The sequence below is a fragment of the Hyla sarda genome, chromosome 4 (assembly GCF_029499605.1).
Source record: "Hyla sarda isolate aHylSar1 chromosome 4, aHylSar1.hap1, whole genome shotgun sequence".
Classification (NCBI taxonomy): domain Eukaryota; kingdom Metazoa; phylum Chordata; class Amphibia; order Anura; family Hylidae; genus Hyla; species Hyla sarda.
This window is the reverse complement of record NC_079192.1, coordinates 94,203,839-94,226,159: the sequence shown is the minus strand read 5'-3', so window position 1 is coordinate 94,226,159 and position 22,321 is coordinate 94,203,839. Positions and strand designations below refer to the sequence as shown.

Here is a 22,321-nt window from a genome sequence, read left to right as displayed (position 1 = left end):
TTTCTTCACCAACAGATGATATTAGTGGAGAAAATGGTCAGGCGTGTTGAATTTTCACCGCCCGACCATAATGTTCTAGGAGGTATATAGTTGTCTGGCTGCGGCTTACCCTTCCCCACAGAGAAAACATTAATATTTGGAAGTGCTGACCATGTATGGGGAGGCCGGGAGATACTGGCACACTGGAGCAGGCCCTATTTATTTCAATGGCCCTACTGTAGTCACCAAGTGATACCGTTCAAGCTGCTTTCTGCTTTTTTACACCAATTTAATGGGACTCAGACCAGCAGACCATGCTTTGAGTACCATTAACTTAGTGTATACCAATGAAAAGCAGCCTAAACATAGTTAGTAGGTGATTACATTGAAATGAATTGGGTCAATTGCAGTACACCACAGTGTAAATCTGCATTTTGTGACATATGGGATATAAACATAGTGTTAACTTAGCTTGTTTTCTTATTATTGGTAACTAGAGTTATAGTTGTGATGCAAATATAGTGAACTACTTCATCATTTACCTAGGATAAGTTCACCAGAGCTAAAAAAAAAAAAAAGAAACATTACTAAAACACAACTAAAAATGATATAATGAATATATTACATCATCCTTAGTGTACCAATGCAACCATTTTATATTATGACAAAGAACCAGTTTGATTGTATTACAGTAAAGGTAGTTTCACAATAAGTTTCTGTTTCCATTTAACATATATGTTTTATATACCGTACATCAAAAGGAAAAAAGTACACATTAACAGATGCTAAAAATGAATGCTACAAAAACTATTTGGATACATCAAAATGAAATGTACTGTAATTGAAACTACCTTTTTATTAATAAGGTGATGAGAGACTGTCAGTACCCAGTCCTTTGTTTAAGAAGGCTCCATCATGGAACTATAATTTTTGTTACTTCTTTAGACAAGTTTTTTTTCTGAGCCTTGAACATTGGCTGACTATCCTACAGATAAGACATGAATATCAGATTGATATGTTTCCAACTACCAGTGCTCCCACCAATCACTTAAATGAAGAAGCCTCAGCATACTTGCAAGTACAGTGATCCCTCAACTTACAATGGCCTCAACATACAATAGATTCAACATACAATGGTCTTTTCGGGACCATCGTAAGTTGAAACCAGACTCAACATACAATGTACAGACAGTGCAGATCTGTGAAACATTACAATGGCTGGAAGATCAGAATGGGCATTCACTGGTAAAACCCCTGTATTACTGAAGTGTATGCACTGACTGATGTCTGGTAGCGCCCCCTACAGTACAGAGAGGTATTACATGTTCTGTACTCTTTACCTGTACCAGGGTTACCTGCTCCTTTGGACACCAGGTGAGGGCAGCTCCATTTTACTTTTTTAGGACATTGCGTGTACTGTACAGGACCCTGAAGAAGCTCCTGTCCTCTACATAGACCAGTGTTTCCCAAGCAGGGAGCCTCCAGCTGTTGAAAAACTACAACTCCCAGCATGCCCGGACAGCCAAAGGCTGTCCGGGTATGCTGGGAGTTGTAGTTTTGCAACAGCTGGAGGCTCCCTGCTTGGGAAACACTGACATAGACAGTGTTTTACAGCTCACAGCACCTCTTTCTTACTTTTATATGTAAGGACTTGCTTTATCTATATTAGTTATCTCCTTATTTTTGTTTAATCCTCACTTTTTCCTATTTGTGGATGACATTTTGGTGCCTTTAGAACCAATTACCAGGTTTCCATAGAGTTATGGTCTCAACATACAATGGTTTCAACATACAATGGTCATCCTGGAACCAATTAATATTGTAACTTGAGGGACCACTGTAATGCCTTTTGTTCATTGCATAGCCTGGAACAGCACCGTAAAATTGGTTGTGGCTATGTTTGGTACTGCAGCTCGCAACAGCTTAGTCCAATTCACTTGAATGTACCATGTACAGCAGCAACCCATTTCTAGAGAACTATGACTTGTTCATTAAGGTGGTTAGCGGGAGTGCCGGGGATCAGATTCCCTTCAACCAGATTGTGATGGTCTATAGTGAGACCATCATTATCAGATTGGCAGGAACCCAATTTCTGGCACCCTCATTGTCAGAAGTGTGCATGATAACTCTGTCTAGCATGTATTCCTAGTGCCATAATTTAGTTGATGATGCACACTCCTTGCGCACACCACTGCGGCCAGCTTACTGGGTATAGTTTATGGGTATGGAAGATGTACAGTCAGCCAATGATCATTCCTCTTGTTTGTGTTGCCTGTGTCAGCTGGAACCTAGTAGTTCCTGCTGGTGGGTGGACTTGTCAGCAAATAATAGGGCACTTACTTTTCCATACTTCCCATTTGGGCACAAGTAGAGTTTCGACAGATGGTTTATTCATACATGAAATGGATTCTTTTGGCATCTTGATGAAATGTCCCGTGAATGTTTATTGTTAATCTGCTGCACTGTATTATACAGAAGAGTTAGTAAAATAGCAGACACTCAGTCAGTGGTTATATCAGATGTGAAGAAGGAACATGTGTTTCTTTAATAAAGGATCACAGTATCAGTTGGCGCATTCAACTACAATCAATGGGGTTTTGACAAAAAAAGAAGAAGCAAAATGGAAAGTTTTTGGAATTCATAGTTTTAGAAATCAGTAGCAATTATTAAAGCATAGCAAGAAAGTTTAAAGGGGTATTCCAAGAAAAAACTTTTTTTTATATATCAGCTGGCTCCAGAAAGTTAAACAGATTTGTAAATTAATTCTATTAAAAAATCTTAATTCTTTCAATAATTATCAACTGCTGAAGTTGAGTTGTTGTTTTCTGTCTGGCAACAGTGTGCAGTTCCCGAGACAAGCAGAGATGTCAGCAGAGAGCAGAGTAGAAGAGGTTTGCTATGGGGATTTGCTTCTAAACTGGGCGGTTCCCGAGACACGTGTCATCAGAGAGCACTTAGACAGAAAAAAAACAGCTCAACTTCAGCAGCTCATAAGTACTGAAAGGATTAAGATTTTTTAATAGAAGTAATTTACAAATCTGCTTTACTTTCTGGAGCCAGTTGATATATATAAAAAGGTTTTTTCCTGGATAACCCCTTTAAGAGTAATTCTATATGTTATATATAAGTTTTTTTTCTTAAAGACATAGGGATATTGTTTTATACAAACAGATCTATAACTACAACTAGAATAGAAACTAGAATAGAAAGATATAGCAGGAGAAAGTAGGGGTTCCACAAGCTGCCTTAAGAATTTCTGAAGGTATCCACATTTTAAGATAGAGGAGGAGGTAAATAAATGTTACGGTAGTACAAGGCCATTGAAGAGAGTTCAGAAGGAACGGAGAGGCATAGGTGTTGTCTTAGGGGCATGAAACTCAAAATGAATATTCAGCTTTGGAATAAACCCATGGAGCTCTACATCTCCTTAAGGTTCTTGTTACCTGAATTCCATAATTACTAACTTTCCTATGTTTTACTGTGTAGTATGCCAGGGTTACTCATTTGTGATAGCTTCAGCTTTAGAGGACAATGAATAATCTCTGGAACGATGGCATTGAATTGAAAAAATATTGGGGATATATTGTGGAACATGAGTACTACCTAAAAGTGAATTTTCATAACACAATAAAGAGGTCAAGGAGGAAAATATGTCTTGTAACAAGCAGAGCTTAGTACCTAGAGATGTAGAGATGAACTGAGTTGGAGGGGACTTTGTATGTTAGTGTAAGGATGTTGAATGGCACTCCCTGGGTAATTGGCAAACTAAAGACATGTGTAACTACACAGGGGTCTATCCATTGGGGTATTAGGCAAATGCAGATGGATCCTAGTGCCTATAGTGGGTCCGCTGTCACATAACAAGACACAAGTATTATGAATGGCAAATAATAGGTGGAAGGTCCTATTCATAGAACGTTGTAGAAAATGGTGCAGACATTTTAGAACAATGTCTATTGGTTGCCTTTTTTGCTCAGCCCTCACATTTCTTGAAGGTTGAGCACAAATATTTTTTCAAAGTGTCACAAGAAAGATGAAAGTAGAATTATTTATAGATGAACAAGATCTTGAAAGGACCACACATGGAACATTATATGGAAACACCTCATCAGTGAAAAATTGGACAACATGATTATCTAGAGAAAGTCTGGGAAAGTGTGGGCTTAATTCTTGTTAATACATGCAGGGGACTAGAACAGAATGGACCCAGGATTCCTCAGGATCACAAGGACTTTCTAACCACCTCACAGAAGCAGTAGTACTAAAGCCTGTGTAAGACACGGAATGAGCCTTTGCAGATGTTCAGATGGCAGAAAGTATAAAAATTACTGGAGAGGATGCAGTCTTCACATTGAGCCTGAAGCTGTCTTTGATAACAGGGAAAACCAGATGTTGGCAATAGACCATCCATCAAGTGGACTGTCTCCTTTTTACAGCAGATGTTGTATAACTTTGAACAATTCTTCATTTAACAGAAAGCAAAGGTAGATGTTGGCCCTTTACTGACAGCATGGTCCGAGACATCAAAGTAAATGATGTATCCGATGACCCCTGGGCCTGGCTATAGACTCTCACGTTTCCATAACAAAAGCAACTACACATGGATGTTATATCACATCTACTGTATATGATATTGACAAAGCAGCAAACACGACTTTGTATCAATATATCAAGCTAGTGCTTATTACAATTAACCTATTGTGTATTCCTACACAAATGTATCACAACAGAAAAAGAGATTGGAGACACTTATAAATGATAAAAATTATATAATTTTATTAGGTATGCATTAAAAAGTTAATTTTAAAATTACATATAGGGAGAAACATCCACAAAGTGGAGAGACAAAGGCATTGCTCACAGACAGATCCACATTAGTAAATTACATAAGGAAAAGTGACATGGTGCATAGTCACACATGTGTGCATGTAACAGCACATATATAGGCAATATAATGCTCTAACTGTCATACAGTACAATGCACACAGTGAAGACAATAGGCATACCAGGCTATAACTAGTGTTGAGCGGCATAGGCCATATTCGAATTCGCGAATATTTGCTAATATATGGACGAATATTCATCATATATTCGCGAATATTCGAATATTCGTTATATTTGCGTTTTATTTTCGCATATGCGAATATTCGCGTATGCGAAAATTAACATACCGTAATAAAAAATGAAACTGTACATAATATATAATATTAATAAAAAAGATAATTAATGATAATGTGAGTGAACACACCATTCACTCACATTATCATTAATTATCTTTTTTATATTTTTTATTAATATTATATATTATGCACAGTTTGATTTTTTATTAATAATTTTTTTATGTATAATAAGTATACATGTATTAATTTCTTACAGTATTTATTTATCAATCAATCATGACAGCATATAATGATAACCTTCTTATTTTCTAATGAATATTATATACCCCTAGTGTCAGTCCCTTTACTGGTATATATGAAGTTTAAGTCTATTATGTGCTGGGTCTCTTGGTTTGCCTGGACACGACGACTCCGCCCAATAATGGGTTTGGAGCCGTCGGGGTTAATGCCGACCAATAAACCTAGTACTTTTATGTCTGCTGTGTGCATGAGCGCGGTCCGGTGGACGGCGTCCTTCCGGATCTGTGTCTGTAGGGCCGATCATGTGATGCGGTCATGTGACTGCGTCATGTGACTCGGCGTGTGACGCAGATTCAGGAAGTGGCGGCGCTCGGCCGAGGCTGCACTTCATGCGCCGATTATGGCAGACAGACAGGTGTTCCCCCCAAGGTAATTTTATGACACATTTTGATTGGTGGACATAACCTTAAATATGATTGCTTGCTGAGTAAACGCCACCCCCAGGACGAAGGACTCGCCGAAACGTGCGTTGGGGTGGCGTTGCTCCAGCAGACCCTGATAGGAATTGGATGTTATAGCCTTGTATGCCTATTGTCTTCACTGTGTGCATTGTACTGTATGACAGTTAGAGCATTATATTGCCTATATATGTGCTGTTACATGCACACATGTGTGACTATGCACCATGTCACTTTTCCTTATGTAATTTACTAATGTGGATCTGTCTGTGAGCAATGCCTTTGTCTCTCCACTTTGTGGATGTTTCTCCCTATATGTAATTTTAAAATTAACTTTTTAATGCATACCTAATAAAATTATATAATTTTTATCATTTATAAGTGTCTCCAATCTCTTTTTCTGTTGTGATGTATATGATATTGCTAGGGCTTCTGATTAAGAAAGTCTGCTATTTATTAAAAATGGTCACAATGTAGAGTGTAGGAGAGCCGCTCTGCACAGTTTTATGACACTTATGTTGCCCTCCAGTAGAGTTTTATACTGCACTATTGTTCTAAAGGGGCGTACCTAGGACAGAGAGGTCTGATGTTTATTTATCCTTGCTTTTAAGACCAATTGGGCTTTAATACTTCCCTCCATTAATTTGCTGACAATTCATATTACTGGAGAGAGGCAAAAAAGGAGATATAGCGGGCAAAGAGGGAAAATAGAAGTGGAGAGAGACCATGATGGAAAAAGAAAGAAAGCTAGAGAAACCAACAGACGAACTGAAAAAGGAAGAAAAACAACCTGAGCACAGAAATCTCACAGATTCCTACTCTGAGGTACACATAGACCCATAGGAGTCAATTTACCTCCCAACTCCTCAGTCATGAAGGCTCAGAAAATAAACAAACACGAGCAGTTTCCAACTAAATCCCCCCCAACATCAGGAAACAAATGTCAGACCACAACAATTATACCAGTAAGAACAGCATTAGAAGTAGGTAGTTCCAGTTGAGTTGCTAAACTCGCTCTTGCAGGTAGATTAGAACTCAATAGCAAGCAGGCCCACTAAGTATTACCCCTCGTCTACAATGGAAGGCTAAGTGGGCAAATCAGTCAGGTGTCTATTTCAAATTGACCAGAGACAGGGCACTATAGTATTGGGATTACAATCGAGTAGTTAAGTCATCCACCTTAGAGAGGGCTGAATGGTCAGAGGATAAATACTCCAATTTGGTCTCCACCACTTGCACTGAAGACTTAATAAAACTGTTAAGTTCATAAGAATTCTCCAGTCTATGCACAAACCTCATTATTTCCTGGCAAGTGGGAAGTAGTTTTATGTATGCCTACCAGTCCCAGGCCTGGCACACAAAAGCAAGCTCATCGACATTAGGAGCTGTGGCAGAGCCCAAGACATCGGGCATTTAGGAAGAAGTAGCAGGCATGGTGTCAGAGAGGTATCGGGAGCAGTCTGAACTGGGAAGCCTGAAGAGACTGACCAGATGGTAGACTCGTGCTGTGAGCTTTACCAGGTAAAGAACACCACAGCACAGTAGCACCAACAGGGGAGCTGTCTCCAGTGCTCTGGCTCGTGGATGCAGGAAGTCTCCTTCTTGAGAAACAGTGTGAGGAAAAACAGCTTGCGCAGGCTTCGCAGGGCCCCACTGGAGACCCAAGTGGATAAAACCATCCAATCTGCCCTGTTGAGCTAAAGACTACAAGCATCGGGCACTGGGGAAAGAGTTCTTCTTTTTGTGTGCATAGAGCCATAAATCAGCAGGTAAAAGGGGGTGAAACAAGCAAGTAAGCTTCCTGCAAGAACACCTTTCTACTCCACCATTGTTAGGTCACAGCCTTCCTAATATACAGAAATTTTAATGACTTAAACTGAAATAATTTCTTTAAAAAATAAACAGTGGCATTAATATAGAAAACATAAACATATATACAAAAATACATTAATAGTTGGTACAACATGGTAACTAAGCATTATGTATACTGTAGAAAAAATCTCATGAAGTAGTTGTTATTTCTCAGGATGAAGGGAAATGAAGGGCTGCAGTTCATTGGTCAGAAATGTCATTTTAAGTAATTGAAAATAGGATCCCACATACAGATACTATTGCTGAACATCTGCTCACAATTAAGATGAATTACATCCGTGATATAGGGTTTATGCTCCCTCTTATTTAAGCTGTTCCCAGGATATTAAAGCCATGATGTGACTCACTGATAGACCTTCACTTACAGGGTCTCTGCCTGGTATAGAACATTAATATGTCGTTTTTTGTCTATTTTATTTTGTCAGGTGTGACCAGGATTAGTGTAGTATATTGTGCTTATTTTTCCTCTCCATCTATGACATAGTTTGTTGTAGAAATTACAACTGTTTCAAGTTATCATAAAGCCACATCCACATGGCAGCAAGTGTTTTATACCCTTGTAGAGGAAATGAAGCATTACAACATGGTATTTGACAGTCTACCTAGCAGCCTGTGTAATGCATTACTGACAGGAAACAGTCTCCCAGAGATCAGTCAGACTCCCGATATCGTCAAGGTAATAGGTTAATTACCGTATTTTTCGTCCTATAGGACGCACCGGCGTATAAGACGCACCCAATTTATAGGTGCAAAATCTAAAAAAATAAAGATTTTTAACCCAATAGTGGTCTTCAACCTGCGGACCTCCAGATGTTGCAAAACTACAACTCCCAGCATGCCCGGACAGTCGCGGTGAAATCGCGGCGGTCCCGAACAGCCCGACTGAACAGCCGGGTTAGTGCTTACAGGACACCGGGAGGGACCTTACCTGCCTCCTCGGTGTCTTCTCAGTTCAGGGATCCCCTGTATGGCCGGCGCTCTCCTTCCTCGTCATCACATCGTCGCGTACGTGCGTTGCGTGCGTAACGACGTGATGGCGGCGACGGAGAGCGAGGATACCCGGCCAGCAGCAGTGGTCTTCAACCGTTGGCTGTCCGGGCATGCTGGGAGTTGTAGTTTTGCAACATCTGGAGATCTGCAGATTGAAGACCACTGCATAGGAGGTAATACTCAAGTGTCCCCGCCGCTCCGGACCCGTCACCGATGCCCTGGATGTTGCTCCATCGCTGTCGCCGTCGCTCCAGAACATCTCTGCTGCTGGCCGGGTATCCTCGCTCTCCGTCGCCGCCATCATGTCGTTACTTACGCAACGCACGTACGCGACGACGTGATGACGAGAAAGGAGAGCGCCGGCCATACAGGGGATCCCTGAACGGAGAAGACACCGAGGAGGCAGGTAAGGTCCCTCCCGGTGTCCTGTAAGCACTAACCCGGCTGTTCAGTCGGGCTGTTCGGGACCGCCGCGATTTCACTGCGGCGGTCCCGAACAGCCCGACTGAACAGCCGGGTTAGTGTCACTTTCCCTTCAGACGCGGCGGTCAGCTTTGATCGCCGTGTCTGAAGGGTTTATACAGGGCATCACCGCGATCGGTGATGTCCTGTATTAGCCGCGGGTCCCGGCCGTTGATGGCCGCAGGGACCGCCGCGATAGGTGTGTATTCGCCGTATAAGACGCACCGACTTTTTCCCCCCAGTTTTGGGGAAGAAAAAGTGCGTCTTATACGGCGAAAAATACAGTAGATAAATCGATGTATGGGCGATCCTTACATAGAGAAAGTCAAGTGAAGAATCCCACTGAGCTAAGGCATTCCGCATCTTTTATCATAGCAAGCAAGCAGATGACATCATAACTGATAAGTGGGTAATGCTGTCAGCTCATTGGTCAAGAACTTTATTGTTTGCTCAGCAACCCAGTACATTCAGGCTTCAATACCTTCAAGGCCACTTGCTAGTTTCGATTTAACAGGGTGTGTACAGGATTCAAGCGCCATTTTGTCATTATAACTACGCAGTGAAAAAATTTAATCTTAAAACAAATAAAAGTGGGTACATCTCATAACTCCCACAACAATTACTATCCCAGGTCTTTGGCTGTGTTCCCTCTATGTTTTTTGGCCATTTTTTTGCAATGTAAAATAGGTCAAAAACTGCCTTTCTACTTCTAAAAAAAAAAAAAATCTAGAAAAATATCACTGTATTTTTACCATTGATCTCTTTTTAATTTAACAAGAAAACAGCTCTATGACAACAGCCAGTTCAATTTTATGGCCGCAATTGGTAATCCTCTAAAATTAGGTGCCAGGGATTCTTTTTGTCCATTTACCAAAATATGCCCTTATTATGGCACTTATAAATCTCCGAAAATGTCTTCCTTGAAAGCAACAATTTTTTTTGTAGCCCAAAAGTACGGCTGAAAATATGGCCAACATAAAGTTTTAAAACAGCCCAAATGCAAAAAGACATTTTCTGTTTTTTTTTTTTTTATTTGAGGCTCGAAATGAGAGTGGGAACATAGCCTACGATGGGCAGAAGTGCTCTTTGTAGCCCCTCTCTGCTTCATATCAGGGCAAGTTCAAACAGCAAATATTAGTGTATTTATTTTTTGCAATGGAAACCGAGCTAGTTTCTGCAGCAAAAACCAAACAGTGTGACATCTGAAGCCCTGCTCCTATTGACTTCAATGAAATCATGCAGAAAAGAACTGACATTCTGTTTGGTGAAGCTGTCCGTGTAAACCCTTATGGCTGATGGGAGAATATGTATTCTGGTTTGATGTCCTGTTAATATATCTTTAGAGCCAACTTCAGGTTGTGAGGAAACTAAGAATGTATAACTAATAATTCCATACAAACTCTTTACTGGGTGTAGCTCTCCTTTAGGATTAGGAAAATGTCTCCATGACTCATTTCTGGCCTGGTAATGTGATTTTTTTAATTTTATTTAGACCATTTTTTGCTGAAAAAGACAAAGTAAACTACAACATCAAATTCTCATCCACCCAATTCCTCCAACTAAATTCGGAATCCCAAAAACAGTTCCATTCCTAACCAGGTTCTGGTATTACAGAGAAACAAGTGACGGTCTATATCCTAGTGTGGTGTCCCGGTACAGGACATGTCCTGTCCCTTTTGTCTGGAGTCCCCTCCGCCAGAGTCCCTCCATGCTAATGGACTCTCCTGAAGGGCTAACCCCTAGTCGCCTCTAAAAATGTTGATATTCAATGTATATATTTATATATTTAATTAATGTAGAATACCTCTGTATAGGACCTTAGAGGTCACGTGCCTTTAATTTATGTTATGCTATGGTTTAAGGACCTTTGGGTCATGTGATATACCCAGAGTTCCAGAGGTCAGGACTGATAGGTTCTGCTGACCAATGAGCTTTGTCCCTCCCCCTTAATATACAAGGGGCTGCTGCCACTTAATTCGCTCTCTTTAGTTCCAGACTATCAGAGAAAGCACAACTCATAGGCCTGAAGCCTTATCTTCCGCAGCCACTAAACCGTGAGTCATCCAGCTCAAAACTACTAAAATCCTGTGTGACTACTGCAACTCAATTATCTTCAAATCAGTAGCACAGTGGCTAGCAAACCAAAGCTTATTGTTCTTAGAAGTCCAAGCAAACCTGTGAGGAACCTGAACTACGGTCCTCTATACAAAGACTGTTGTGTTATCTGCAGTTGCATAAAATATACAGTAAAGTTTCTTCAAGTTTACTTCAGAAAATCTGCTGTGGACATTCCGTTATTTCTCCCTGCCGTGTGTGGTACGGTTGGCGGTAGGACTATTACATTGAGGAAACCTCACCCTGGTGTCACGACAATTAAGGGTTGAATACCAACATACCCTACACTATTACTTGCACCACCCAGTCACCACACTAGATCCTCGCTATGTGGAAAACTTATTTTTTATTGATTGTCTAGTCACAGATAGTATTATTTATATTCTAACAATCTTGTGTAACTGACCTTATTAACATACTGTATAGAGATTATGGTGGCATAATTCACATATATGAAGGTTAATGGTAACAATATCTCCAGTATGTGGAGGCATTATTTATGTGTACAGTATATGGCAGCATTATTTAGGTTTACGGTATAAAGCAACATTATCTGTGCATATAGGGGGAGATTTATCAAAACCTGTGCAGAGGAAAAGTTGCCTAGTTGCAAATAGCAACCAATCAGATCGCTTCTTTCATTTTTAACAAAGTATTCTTTGTGGATCAGAAGCCCAGAGTGAGGAATCTAGACACTATTATGGACATTTATCAACGGGTTTAGTAAGGTTTTCTTTACTATAATTGTCGCAAATTTGTCGCAACTGCGACTACACAATTTTTCATGTGACATTTTGACTGAAAAGCGAGAAAAGCAAGTTTTCCAAAAATTAACTACGTAGTAATAATTTTAAAATGGACTACAGGTAGTCAGGTATTTATTAACTGCGACAGTCGCAACTGCGCAAAAAAAAGTCGCAACAGGGTTAAAAATTGATTAAATTTACTCCAGCTCAAACATGGAGCAGAAAAAGCTACTACCAAAGTAAGAAAGGAAAAATTGCTTACGTGAAAGAAAATCATCAACAGGCTGAAACCAGTTGATAAATAAGTCACACATAAGCAAAAAAAAAAGTAAGGAAAAAATTACTTAAAAAAGGAATACATAAGCAAACATTGATAAATGTCCCTCTATGTGAATCAATCTTGTGAGTTATATTAGTAATTTGTATATAGGTCTAGTCCCTAAACCTTTTGGTTGCCCACAGGTCATGGTATTATTGTGAATTTGTCCTTATGGAGAACAGTGCTATAGATGACCGTCACAAAAAGTTTCATCCATTTGGATTGTTTTTTATTTTTGGAAAGTAACAATTTTACCACTTGCAGAGGCCGAAAGGGTACCCTATCTTGAGGTACTTATAGAAGGCCTAAATTGTTCTATGTTGGAAGATCCAGCTATTGTGATGCTGAAACACTACATCATTCTGCCCTTAAACAATTTTTTTCTGTGCCCAGTTTCACTAATGTTTCTTGTAAATAGGCCTCATATACTTGGGATCTGGGGCTGTAAATCTCTTAGATCAGAGAGTGAGGAAACATATCCACTGTTATCTAAATAAAGCACATAAACTAGATGGTGAGTTTATCTGTGAACATGGTATTGTACATATGGTTGACAAGTTATGAGGTAAATAATTGTGTTTTACGTCACCCAACACTGGAAATGTCATGAAGAATGCCTGAAGTTGCTACAGCTTTTCGGTATCAAGTGCTATAATTGTATCCGGCTGCTTGCTGTCAAAACGACACTGTGCTCTATTATTGAATTACACCATCTTTCATGAATGCGCCAAGTTGTGCCTTGAAAGCTGCTATTGTTTGGGTGAATGTGGGTTCCATCAGACGGGTATCATTAGAGTAATTAGTGCGAAGGAATGAGAGAGTCTGTGTTCTGCCGATTATACTAGTAAAAAGTGAGAACTGATTAAGTGGCTGGAGAATGATCAAAGGCCTCATATCTGGGTATCTATGTAATATACACACTAGGGAAGTAATGGATATAGGGCGTACGTGTGCGGGCCACACCAAGAACTGAAATTAGCAAATACTCACAAAGATTAAGTGATATCTGCTTCTTCTAGTGAGCATTTCATGTAATCCAGTTTGCATAGTTTTGTATCTCTATAAAGAACTGTGTTTATCTAAATTATAGACAGAACGGGATTAAATGTATATCTATTATAAACAGAGCCATGTGTTGTATAGATTTACAGCATTAACTTAAAAGTGTCACATGTTGCATGTTGGTACTGGGACGTAAAAGCTGTTCAGTTGCCATAATTCTCCTTTATCGACAAGCATATTTAGCTGTAACGTGTAGGACTTCCCACAGGACACCTCCAGGGCCATTTCAAGATTAGTCAAAACATGGGCGGCTCTCTGGAACCAAACCTTGATCGCCAACGAACTTTATAGTGATATAAATTTGGTTCAGTAGAACCAAATGGAGGCTTACACATATAAAAGGAATGCCATGAAAAAGATTAAGAAGAATCAGCGCAAACATATGACCTGAAGTGTTCCTGGTTCTTTAATTTATAGATACTTTGATATGTGTAGGAGGGTGGTGCCAGATGTGTAGCCACAAACTGAAGGTGGAGTTGTTTGTCAGATAATAAATACTTAAAGGGCTTGTCCTGTGAAAACTATCTTATCTGGATAGGGATTATGTATCTGATCACGGGGGGCCCGACCGCTGGAACAGGATCTGTGTTCTCAAAGAGGAGTGCAACACCGTCTTCTGTAATTCATGTTCAAAATTGCTGACACTGTTAGATAGTTGTAACAGTATGGAATAATGTGGTACCTTTTAGATATCAGTCTTTACTTTTTCATAATGTACAAAAATGTTTTTATTCTGTTGCATTAAGTGTAATAGAGGTGCTTTCCAATATCCTGGAAACACCTGGAACACCTTGCCTCTACCACTCCTATCCTTATCCTTTCTTGAGTGACAGTCAGCTGGAAGCCGAGCCCTGTTTCCAAATCTTTTTCCTAGTCTAGTATGCATGGCATGGAGACAAGATTTGGAAATAGGGCTCGGGGTTGTTTTAAGGGATGAAACAAACACACACACACATGCATGTATGTGCTGTTGGCCATTACAGAATGTGGCCTAGTTGGCACTGATAAACAAGGTCAACACGGATAACAGCATCACATAAGGGAATGGGTGCATATTTGCCAATTTAATGGAATTGACTTCATGTTTTTCTTTGCCCATCAGGCCAAGATATGGAGGGAAATACTGTCTCGGAGAAAGAAAAAGATACCGTGTGTGCAATGTTCTGCCCTGTGCCCAAGGAGTCCCTTCCTTCAGGCAGATGCAGTGCTCCCTGTTCGATTCAGTTCCTTACAAAGGAAAGCTGCATATCTGGAGTCCAGTGTTAATGGCAAGTAAGTAGTTATAAACACTATTTCATTCTGTATTCTGCAGTACATGCAGGACAAGTTGCACTTTATTTGTGTACAGTGTATTTATATTGTATACTATTGGCTAAATTATTTAACATGAGGAAATTACAATACACATACACAGGAAATTACACTATGACATTACTGGACCTTAGGGGTAATGTTTCTCTTTGAGGATAGCACCATAAAAGTCGATGAAGACGTATTCTTCTGGGGACAAGAATATGCAAAGCAGCTCTCTAGAGCCACTTTTGAAGGGACAAATGGTTACAAAAGGTGGCACCAGAAATCCGCTTTGCACATACTTTGACATCATATCATCTTTTGTTTAGGTAAGACCCTAGGCCAATAGTCTCTAAACTGTGGACCTCCAAATGTTGAAAAACTACCATTCCCAAAATGCCCGGACAGCCAACAGCTGAAGGTCCACAGTCTGGAGACCACTGCCCTAGGCCAAGAAACCGCCAAATATACTAGGAATGGTATACCTACATACCCTAAAATAAATGTTCAGCTGTGCACTAGGGCATATAAAATAGAACCAGGAGATTTAGGGGATCACAACAGGCACCCTTATTGAAGTGGATTTCTTGTTTCAAATGAATAAAGCTTAATAACTTTATAATCACTGTAAAAATTCTGATGCAGCAAACTCATATTTATTCTGTGGCATTGTACAATGGTTGTAATCATATCAATCAGACCCCTGTCTCCAGGGGGCGCACATCAAAATTCCCAGGAACCCAATTATATGTATAGTGTATTTGCTTCTAGGTCTGCTTTACGTATTGCTGTGTGCCCCAAGGCCACCATTTATGCCCCTGGTGATGTATATCTCCTTTTCCTTAAAGTAAATCCATGTGAACTTCACTGCCAGTCAGATACTTTGTTCTTTGCTGAGAAGTTGCGAGATGCAGTGATTGATGGAACACCATGTTATGAAGGGAATACAAGCCGAGATATGTGCATCAATGGCATTTGTAAGGTATGAATTATGTGATAGACACCATACATCTTTACTATTTCTACTCTTCCTCTTCTCATTATTACTTACTGTATGTAGTAGTTAGGTATATCTGTCTAGATTGAAATTGAATCAACATCTCATAGAGAAGCATTAGGGATTTAGTGATACATTTCTTATACATCACATTTCTGTTGCAAATTAGTAATTCAAATATAAATCTTAAACAAACTTGATAAAGAGAAGAAATTTCAAGATGATGTTAACCTGTGATACAAAACTCCTGAAATGCCCCATCTACCAGTTTTGTTAGGTAAGTGGTAACTGAATATTTCCTTCTTGATAACACATTTTAATTTACATTGTGTATCTTTGATTTCAGAACATTGGCTGTGACCATGAGATTGACTCAAATGCAGTGGAGGATCGCTGCGGTGTCTGCCATGGGGACTCTTCTTCGTGTCACACTGTGCAGAAAACATTTGAGGATAGTAATGGACAGGGTGAGTTTTTCGTCAGTGAGCAGAAATAATTTCATTTTTCCTCATGTATGACATGTGATGTTGACAAAATTCAAACACTTGCGCAAAGGCCACACCAGCCGGGACCAGACACAGCTCATTGTATCATGCTAGCTATAAACTCCACACCACATGTGTCACTCAGTGGGTCAGGTGCCACATGCCCGGCTCACTGATTGTTACTGGATAAGTAGTGATGCATAGCAGCACTACTTATCTCTGTTGGCAGTACAGAGTGCACCGCTATATACTGCACAGGAGCCCACACTCACTTAACTTTACTGACGAGAGTCCTTGTGCTCCACATGGCTGAGCTGTTCCGGCGGCTATGCAGCTGCGGGCACAACTTAACTTAAACAGGGGGTATATATGGCATGCCTCCTGCCCAGCCAGAAAGGAGTCAAGTGGTGATGCAGTGCATTGCTACATAATTCTTTTGGGAACAATGGTAAACAGCGATCTGTATAGATGGCTGCTTACTTTCATCCCCCCTTCCCCACTGAGAGCTCTGTATCCAGCTTATAGTTGTTTTGTATCTGGCTGTTCATGAAAAATAGGGGGGACCCCATGCATTTTTTTTTTACATTTATTTATAATAAAAAAAATTGTGGGGTCCCCCTATTTATTATAACCAGCCAGATATAAAACAAGCATTAGCAGGCTAGCTTTACAAGGGTGGCAAGGGACAGTTATTTTGGCCCCCCAACCTAAATAATGCCAGCCTGCTACCATCCAGCCCCAGACCATACATATTTTATGTTTCTGGCTCTTTCTGGTACCCCTGGTGGCATTGGTTACTGGGGTAATAAAAAGAGGGGTTAGCTAAAGCCCTTTTACGCTAAGCCCTAGATTAGTAATGTACACCTTAGTAACCTAACCTAAGCCCCCTTCCCTGCCTAGATTCTCTGCTGTAAGAGAGGCAGAGAGGAGGTGTGCTGATGGAGCAGTGAATCAGCTTATTGCAGGCACAGAGGGAAAGTGAGGGACATCACGTGGTTAACATTTCCGTTAAAATTTCCCATGTGTTTAAAAAACGTAAGAACATTTGCCAGATGCAAAATGCGTGAAACAAGTGAAAAAAATTGAATCTTGTTGCACCCAAAACTCCTTCATAATAAATGTTCCCCAAAGTTCCTATATTATGTTACACACTTGACATGGTATAACTCGGTATTAAACATTTATTGGTTGAGTGCTTCACAGTGCTTTGAGGGTATTAAAGAATAAGCCATTGCTGAAAAAGCCCTTATATGACTCCTCTACTATAGTTTGGAGGTGAACAGTTTCTGTAGTTAGATGAGAAAAAGATTTATGACCATAGAAAAACCTTTAACCATTATGCACTGCCAACAACACACCAGCCTGTATGTAAGGGCTGCTGGTTTATCCATTACACTGTGGGGATTAGTCTTTGCTGTAGACCCTTGAAGGCTTGTGTAGACTATAAAATGAATTCAGTAATATGTATGTAAATCCTTGACAAACACCTGTCATCTACGAGAGAACTGTAGCTTGAGGCAGTGAAGCTTTGTGATATTCTACCACACAGCCATAGCAGAAAGAATAGATTCCTTAAAAAAGGGTTAGATTATTGCACATCTTAATAAAGTTTTTTCTGCCTTCCGCTGGATCATTCAAGTTTAGGAAAGATCATAGATCACATGGTAGGTATTTGTTTTTACCTTTTATGTCAACAGTAAACAGTACCAAAAACACTAAATTTAACATCCAAGGGAGTAAATACTCTTCAACACAGTGTAAGATACGTAGGTGCTTTTAGGTGCAGCAGACTTTGATGTTTATTTTTTAGACAGATTGACAAGGTGAGGGACATAAATATGGATAGTCAGGATTACTGCCTGGAATCATCATACATCATCTGTTCTTTATAGCATCGGTTTTCTTTCAGGGTATGTTGACATTGGTCTGATCCCACCGGGTGCTCGTGAGATCCAGATTGAGGAAGTAGCTGAGGCAGGAAACTTCTTAGCGTTACGAAGTGAAGATCCAGAGAAATATTTCCTAAATGGCAAATGGACCATTCAGTGGAATGGAGATTATCAAGCTGCAGGGACAACCTTCACCTATACTCGCACTGGCAACCTGGAAAACCTTACTGCACCTGGACCCACATATGAGCCTGTGTGGATACAGGTAATATAATCAGCAATACATATATCCATATTGATATCATATACTTATATTTGGATAGACAGCTTAATGGTCGGGCTTCATACTGATCCCTAATGGATTACCTTCTGAGAGATTCGCTGAGCATGCAATAAACTTATAAAAGGCAGGTTTTAAAACAGGCTGCTTATATCAGTGTCATGTGACATGATGGCCTGAAAACTAGAGATATGGCAGATACAGTAGTGATCTTAGGAATATACCTTTTTTAAGATTTCTGGGCAGTCACCCCATTAAAGAACACAATAGTCAACCTCTCATGGGCTGATAATAGGGAGAAATAAGGTGCAGGTAGCACTTAAAATTTGATTTGCATAGAGCTTTTGATCAAAAACTTTTGATATGTTGTAAAGCATGCACAACAAATAGGTTTTGCAATCGCTTTCATTAGGAAATTTTCAGTATTTCATACTGAAAAAGCCAGTCAAACAACTGCCCCTCATGCCTGCTTGGACACATACTAGTCCTGCTGTGTCCATGCATCATCACCTATGTCATGGACACACTTCCTTGATTGACAGCTGTGAGTACAGGGCTCACAGCTGGAGGAAAAATCCTCCCACTGTCAGCTTGTATCCCTATACTGTCAGTGAGGACAAGCTGGGAGTTGTAGTTTTGCTAATGCTAGGGGAGATGTGAGCAGACAGCATACTGAGGGAGGGGGCGGAGACCTGCACAGTGAGGCCACACCCCTCCCTTTGAGAGGAATTCAGACTAGTGAGCTAAATTAAAAGTGGAATAAAAAAATTCATAAAGGTGCTAGACTCATAAAAATTTAATCTACATGGTCAGGATTAGATACTGAGTGATATATTAAAAAAAAAAAAAATGTTGTTGGATCTGACAGGTATGGGTACAGTCATGATATCTCCAGACATTTAACAATATACAGAAACTCCCATAAAAACTATAAACAATCATGAATTTCATAGACAAACCAAAGTATTCTTTTGTGATTTTAGCTCCTGTTCCAGGAGAAGAATCCTGGAGTCCGGTACCAGTATACCATCAGGAGGGATCTAGATGGCAGCAATGAGATTCAACCACCAGATTTCTCATGGAGATATGGCGCATGGTCTGAATGCTCTGCCACTTGTGGCACTGGTAAGAGGATTAGCGGTGAAAGCTTATATTCCTATAGCGTTTATGACCTTTTTTTCCTTCCATAATTTTTGATCCCCTTAAGAAACTGTATAGCACCACACAGTCCCGGTGGCTCCATATAGCAAAGTTGTGTACTGCCATGTGGTGCCTACTTACCACAATGTATTATGGTGATATTGCCCTCATGGCTTCTGTATGTTTTTGTATGAAATTGGAAACATATAAAAGTACAGAAGGGTCCTATTTACGTCTACATTTAGAATATAATGGCTGCCTATAATTTGTATGGAGCTGCAGCAGGGACAAGCATATGAGCACTTGCAAGAAATGTATAGTGTCCATTACTTGGAGCATATCATTGGTCTTACAGAAATAAATGCATAAGTTTTTAATTTTATATTTTTATTTTAGGGGTACAAAGACAGCTAGTTCACTGTGTTGAAAAAGTTGCCGGTCTTGTGGAAGAAAGGTATTGTGATTCACTAACACGACCGGATGACAGACAGAGGAACTGCAATGAGGATCCTTGTCCTCCAAGGTGACCTAGACCTCCGTTTAGCTCTTGCTTTTTTAAACAAATACATATTGCACTAGATTCTGATCCATTCAGTTACTTCTTTATGATCCTTTACAAATAATAATAGTCTTTTTTTTAATTAATTTTTTATGAGCTAACAGCTCATTTTAATCATGCAAGCCATACATGTATTTTCACAGATGGTGGGTGGGAGAGTGGCAGCAGTGCTCTATCACGTGTGGGATGGGAGGTGTACAGAAGAGAACAGTTTTATGTATTCAGCGAGTGGGACTGGATGAACAACGTGCATTGCTACCGTCAGACTGCCAGCACCTTCCTAAACCTGAACCCAGTATTACCTGCAACCACCGTGAACCTTGCCCTGCTGTCTGGCACCATGGAAACTGGAGTCAGGTTAGTCAGGAAGGAAAAATGTTCAAACAGCAACAAAATAGAGGGATCAGTCAAAATGGTGACTTATAAAAAAAAAGTATTTATGTTATTTCCATTTTGTTTTTTTGTGACCTAGTGCTCTGTCTCGTGTGGAGATGGGTTCCAGTATCGAGATGTGTATTGTGATAATGATATCGAAGGTGGCACCTGTAATCCTTTAGAGCGTCCTATCAGCAAGCGAGTATGTGTGATGCCATTATGTTTTCCTGGTTTGAACCCATTTGACTTGTCTGGAAGTGGAGGGTTCAGCAAAGAGATTTTGAACAAAATATTCCCAGGTCTTCCAAGATCTTCTAATGGCAACCAGCATTCATTGGAAGACAACTCTATCTCTGAAGGAGACTTTTCCAGTGCCGGAGATGGCAGTCAGGGAAAAGTTGGAAGGACATTTGTTGATGACTTCTATTATGATTACAACTTTATAAATTTTCATGAGGATTTGACATATGAACATGTAGAAGACAATAATTTTAATGGAGGGGAAGAATTAGAGCCAGAGTACCTCCCAACACATCCTTCTTATCTGGGAATAGGAAACGAAAAGCAGGGTACTGAAAATATTCAGTCAAAACATAATCCATATCTCACCACAATTTCTAGTGAGAGTTGGAGGACTTCAGAAAACCCTGTTATATCAGTAGAAGACCAAACTGATGTCAGTGCCCCTGAAGAATCACCTACAACTACAAAACAATCCTTCTTAATGGACCAATACACCCCATCATCCAGTGACATACAGGAAAGACATACCATCAGTGATTCAAGATATCCAGATCACATAATACCAACAGCTGACATGCCAGACGAAACCTCAGCTTTAACCCTGACCATGGTTAAAGGATTGCCAAGCAACATACATCCAACTCTACCTCATCTTGTTACACAACAGCCTACAGGTGCACCAGAAATAGTTACATCATTCCTGTCACCTTATACCTCTTCTTACTTTTCGGTTTTAGATACCACACAAAATGAAGCACCATTTTCTTCTACTTCTTTACCAGACCCAGCTTACAAAAGTTCTGAAAATCCAGTCACACCCAATCAGTTGGAAACATTTACAGACCAAACATTAGAGGATCTTGAATCATCTGAAACAGATCTACCATCTAAACAAGAGAGAAGCAATTCACTGAATAATTTTTTGCTGAATGGGATATTAACTACTTTACTGGAGGCTGAGGATTTCTCATCGACTGCTCCAATGTCAACTTCTGTTGATCCTGTACTTACTGTAAAGTCCACCTTGCATGAAACAAATGACTATATAACCTATAGCAGTCCTCAAGTTACCACATCTTCACCCACTTGGACAACCCCAAACCTGAGAAACATCCTGATGTCTGTCACAACACACATTCCAGACCATTATCCTGGAGGAAGCACTTATCCTCATCTCAAGGAGGAAGTATCAGGAGATTCTGTCACACCTCTTTACAATCTCTCCTTATCTCATGGAGGTGACAAACTAGTGAGAAGTCACTGGGAAGTTGGAAACTGGACTGAGGTAAGACTATTAATTTTAGTGAATAGCAGAACAAATACTTATTGTAAACCTTATAAAGAAAGCGCTAAGATACACAGACTTATTCTTAAGACATAGACCTGTTTCACTGTTTTTACATATACATCTGTTCATTTAAGGAAACCTGGCTGGTGCAAGGAGTTTTGCCACTCTAGGCAAAAGCTAATTATGCCGTCCCTTGACTCCGCTCATTGGCTCCACCCTTTGACAAGCCCTGCCTTACTTATGTAATTTTCTTACTACTGGCGTGACACACTGTAACAAACCGGGTCCCTCTTCAAGTAATCTCCTTACTACTGGGGTGACACACTGTAACAAATCTCCTCCTCATGTAATCTCCTTACTACTGGGGTGACACACTGTAACAATCCCCCTCCTCATGTAATCTCCTTAC

The 22,321-nt window shown here is 40.1% G+C and overlaps 1 protein-coding gene across 2 annotated transcripts in view; it reads left to right on the top strand.

Annotated features, from left to right (window-relative positions):
- Nucleotides 1-22,321, top strand: part of ADAMTS7 (ADAM metallopeptidase with thrombospondin type 1 motif 7) — a 96,451-nt gene that overhangs the window by 37,158 nt on the left and 36,972 nt on the right. For both annotated transcript variants that reach the window (XM_056571576.1, XM_056571575.1), the window contains exons 12-19: nucleotides 14,466-14,635; nucleotides 15,505-15,638; nucleotides 16,000-16,120; nucleotides 18,048-18,292; nucleotides 19,291-19,432; nucleotides 19,844-19,970; nucleotides 20,150-20,363; nucleotides 20,479-21,909. In XM_056571576.1, the coding sequence (XP_056427551.1) occupies nucleotides 14,466-14,635; nucleotides 15,505-15,638; nucleotides 16,000-16,120; nucleotides 18,048-18,292; nucleotides 19,291-19,432; nucleotides 19,844-19,970; nucleotides 20,150-20,363; nucleotides 20,479-21,909 (2,584 nt within the window). The remainder of the gene's footprint in view (nucleotides 1-14,465; nucleotides 14,636-15,504; nucleotides 15,639-15,999; nucleotides 16,121-18,047; nucleotides 18,293-19,290; nucleotides 19,433-19,843; nucleotides 19,971-20,149; nucleotides 20,364-20,478; nucleotides 21,910-22,321) is intronic.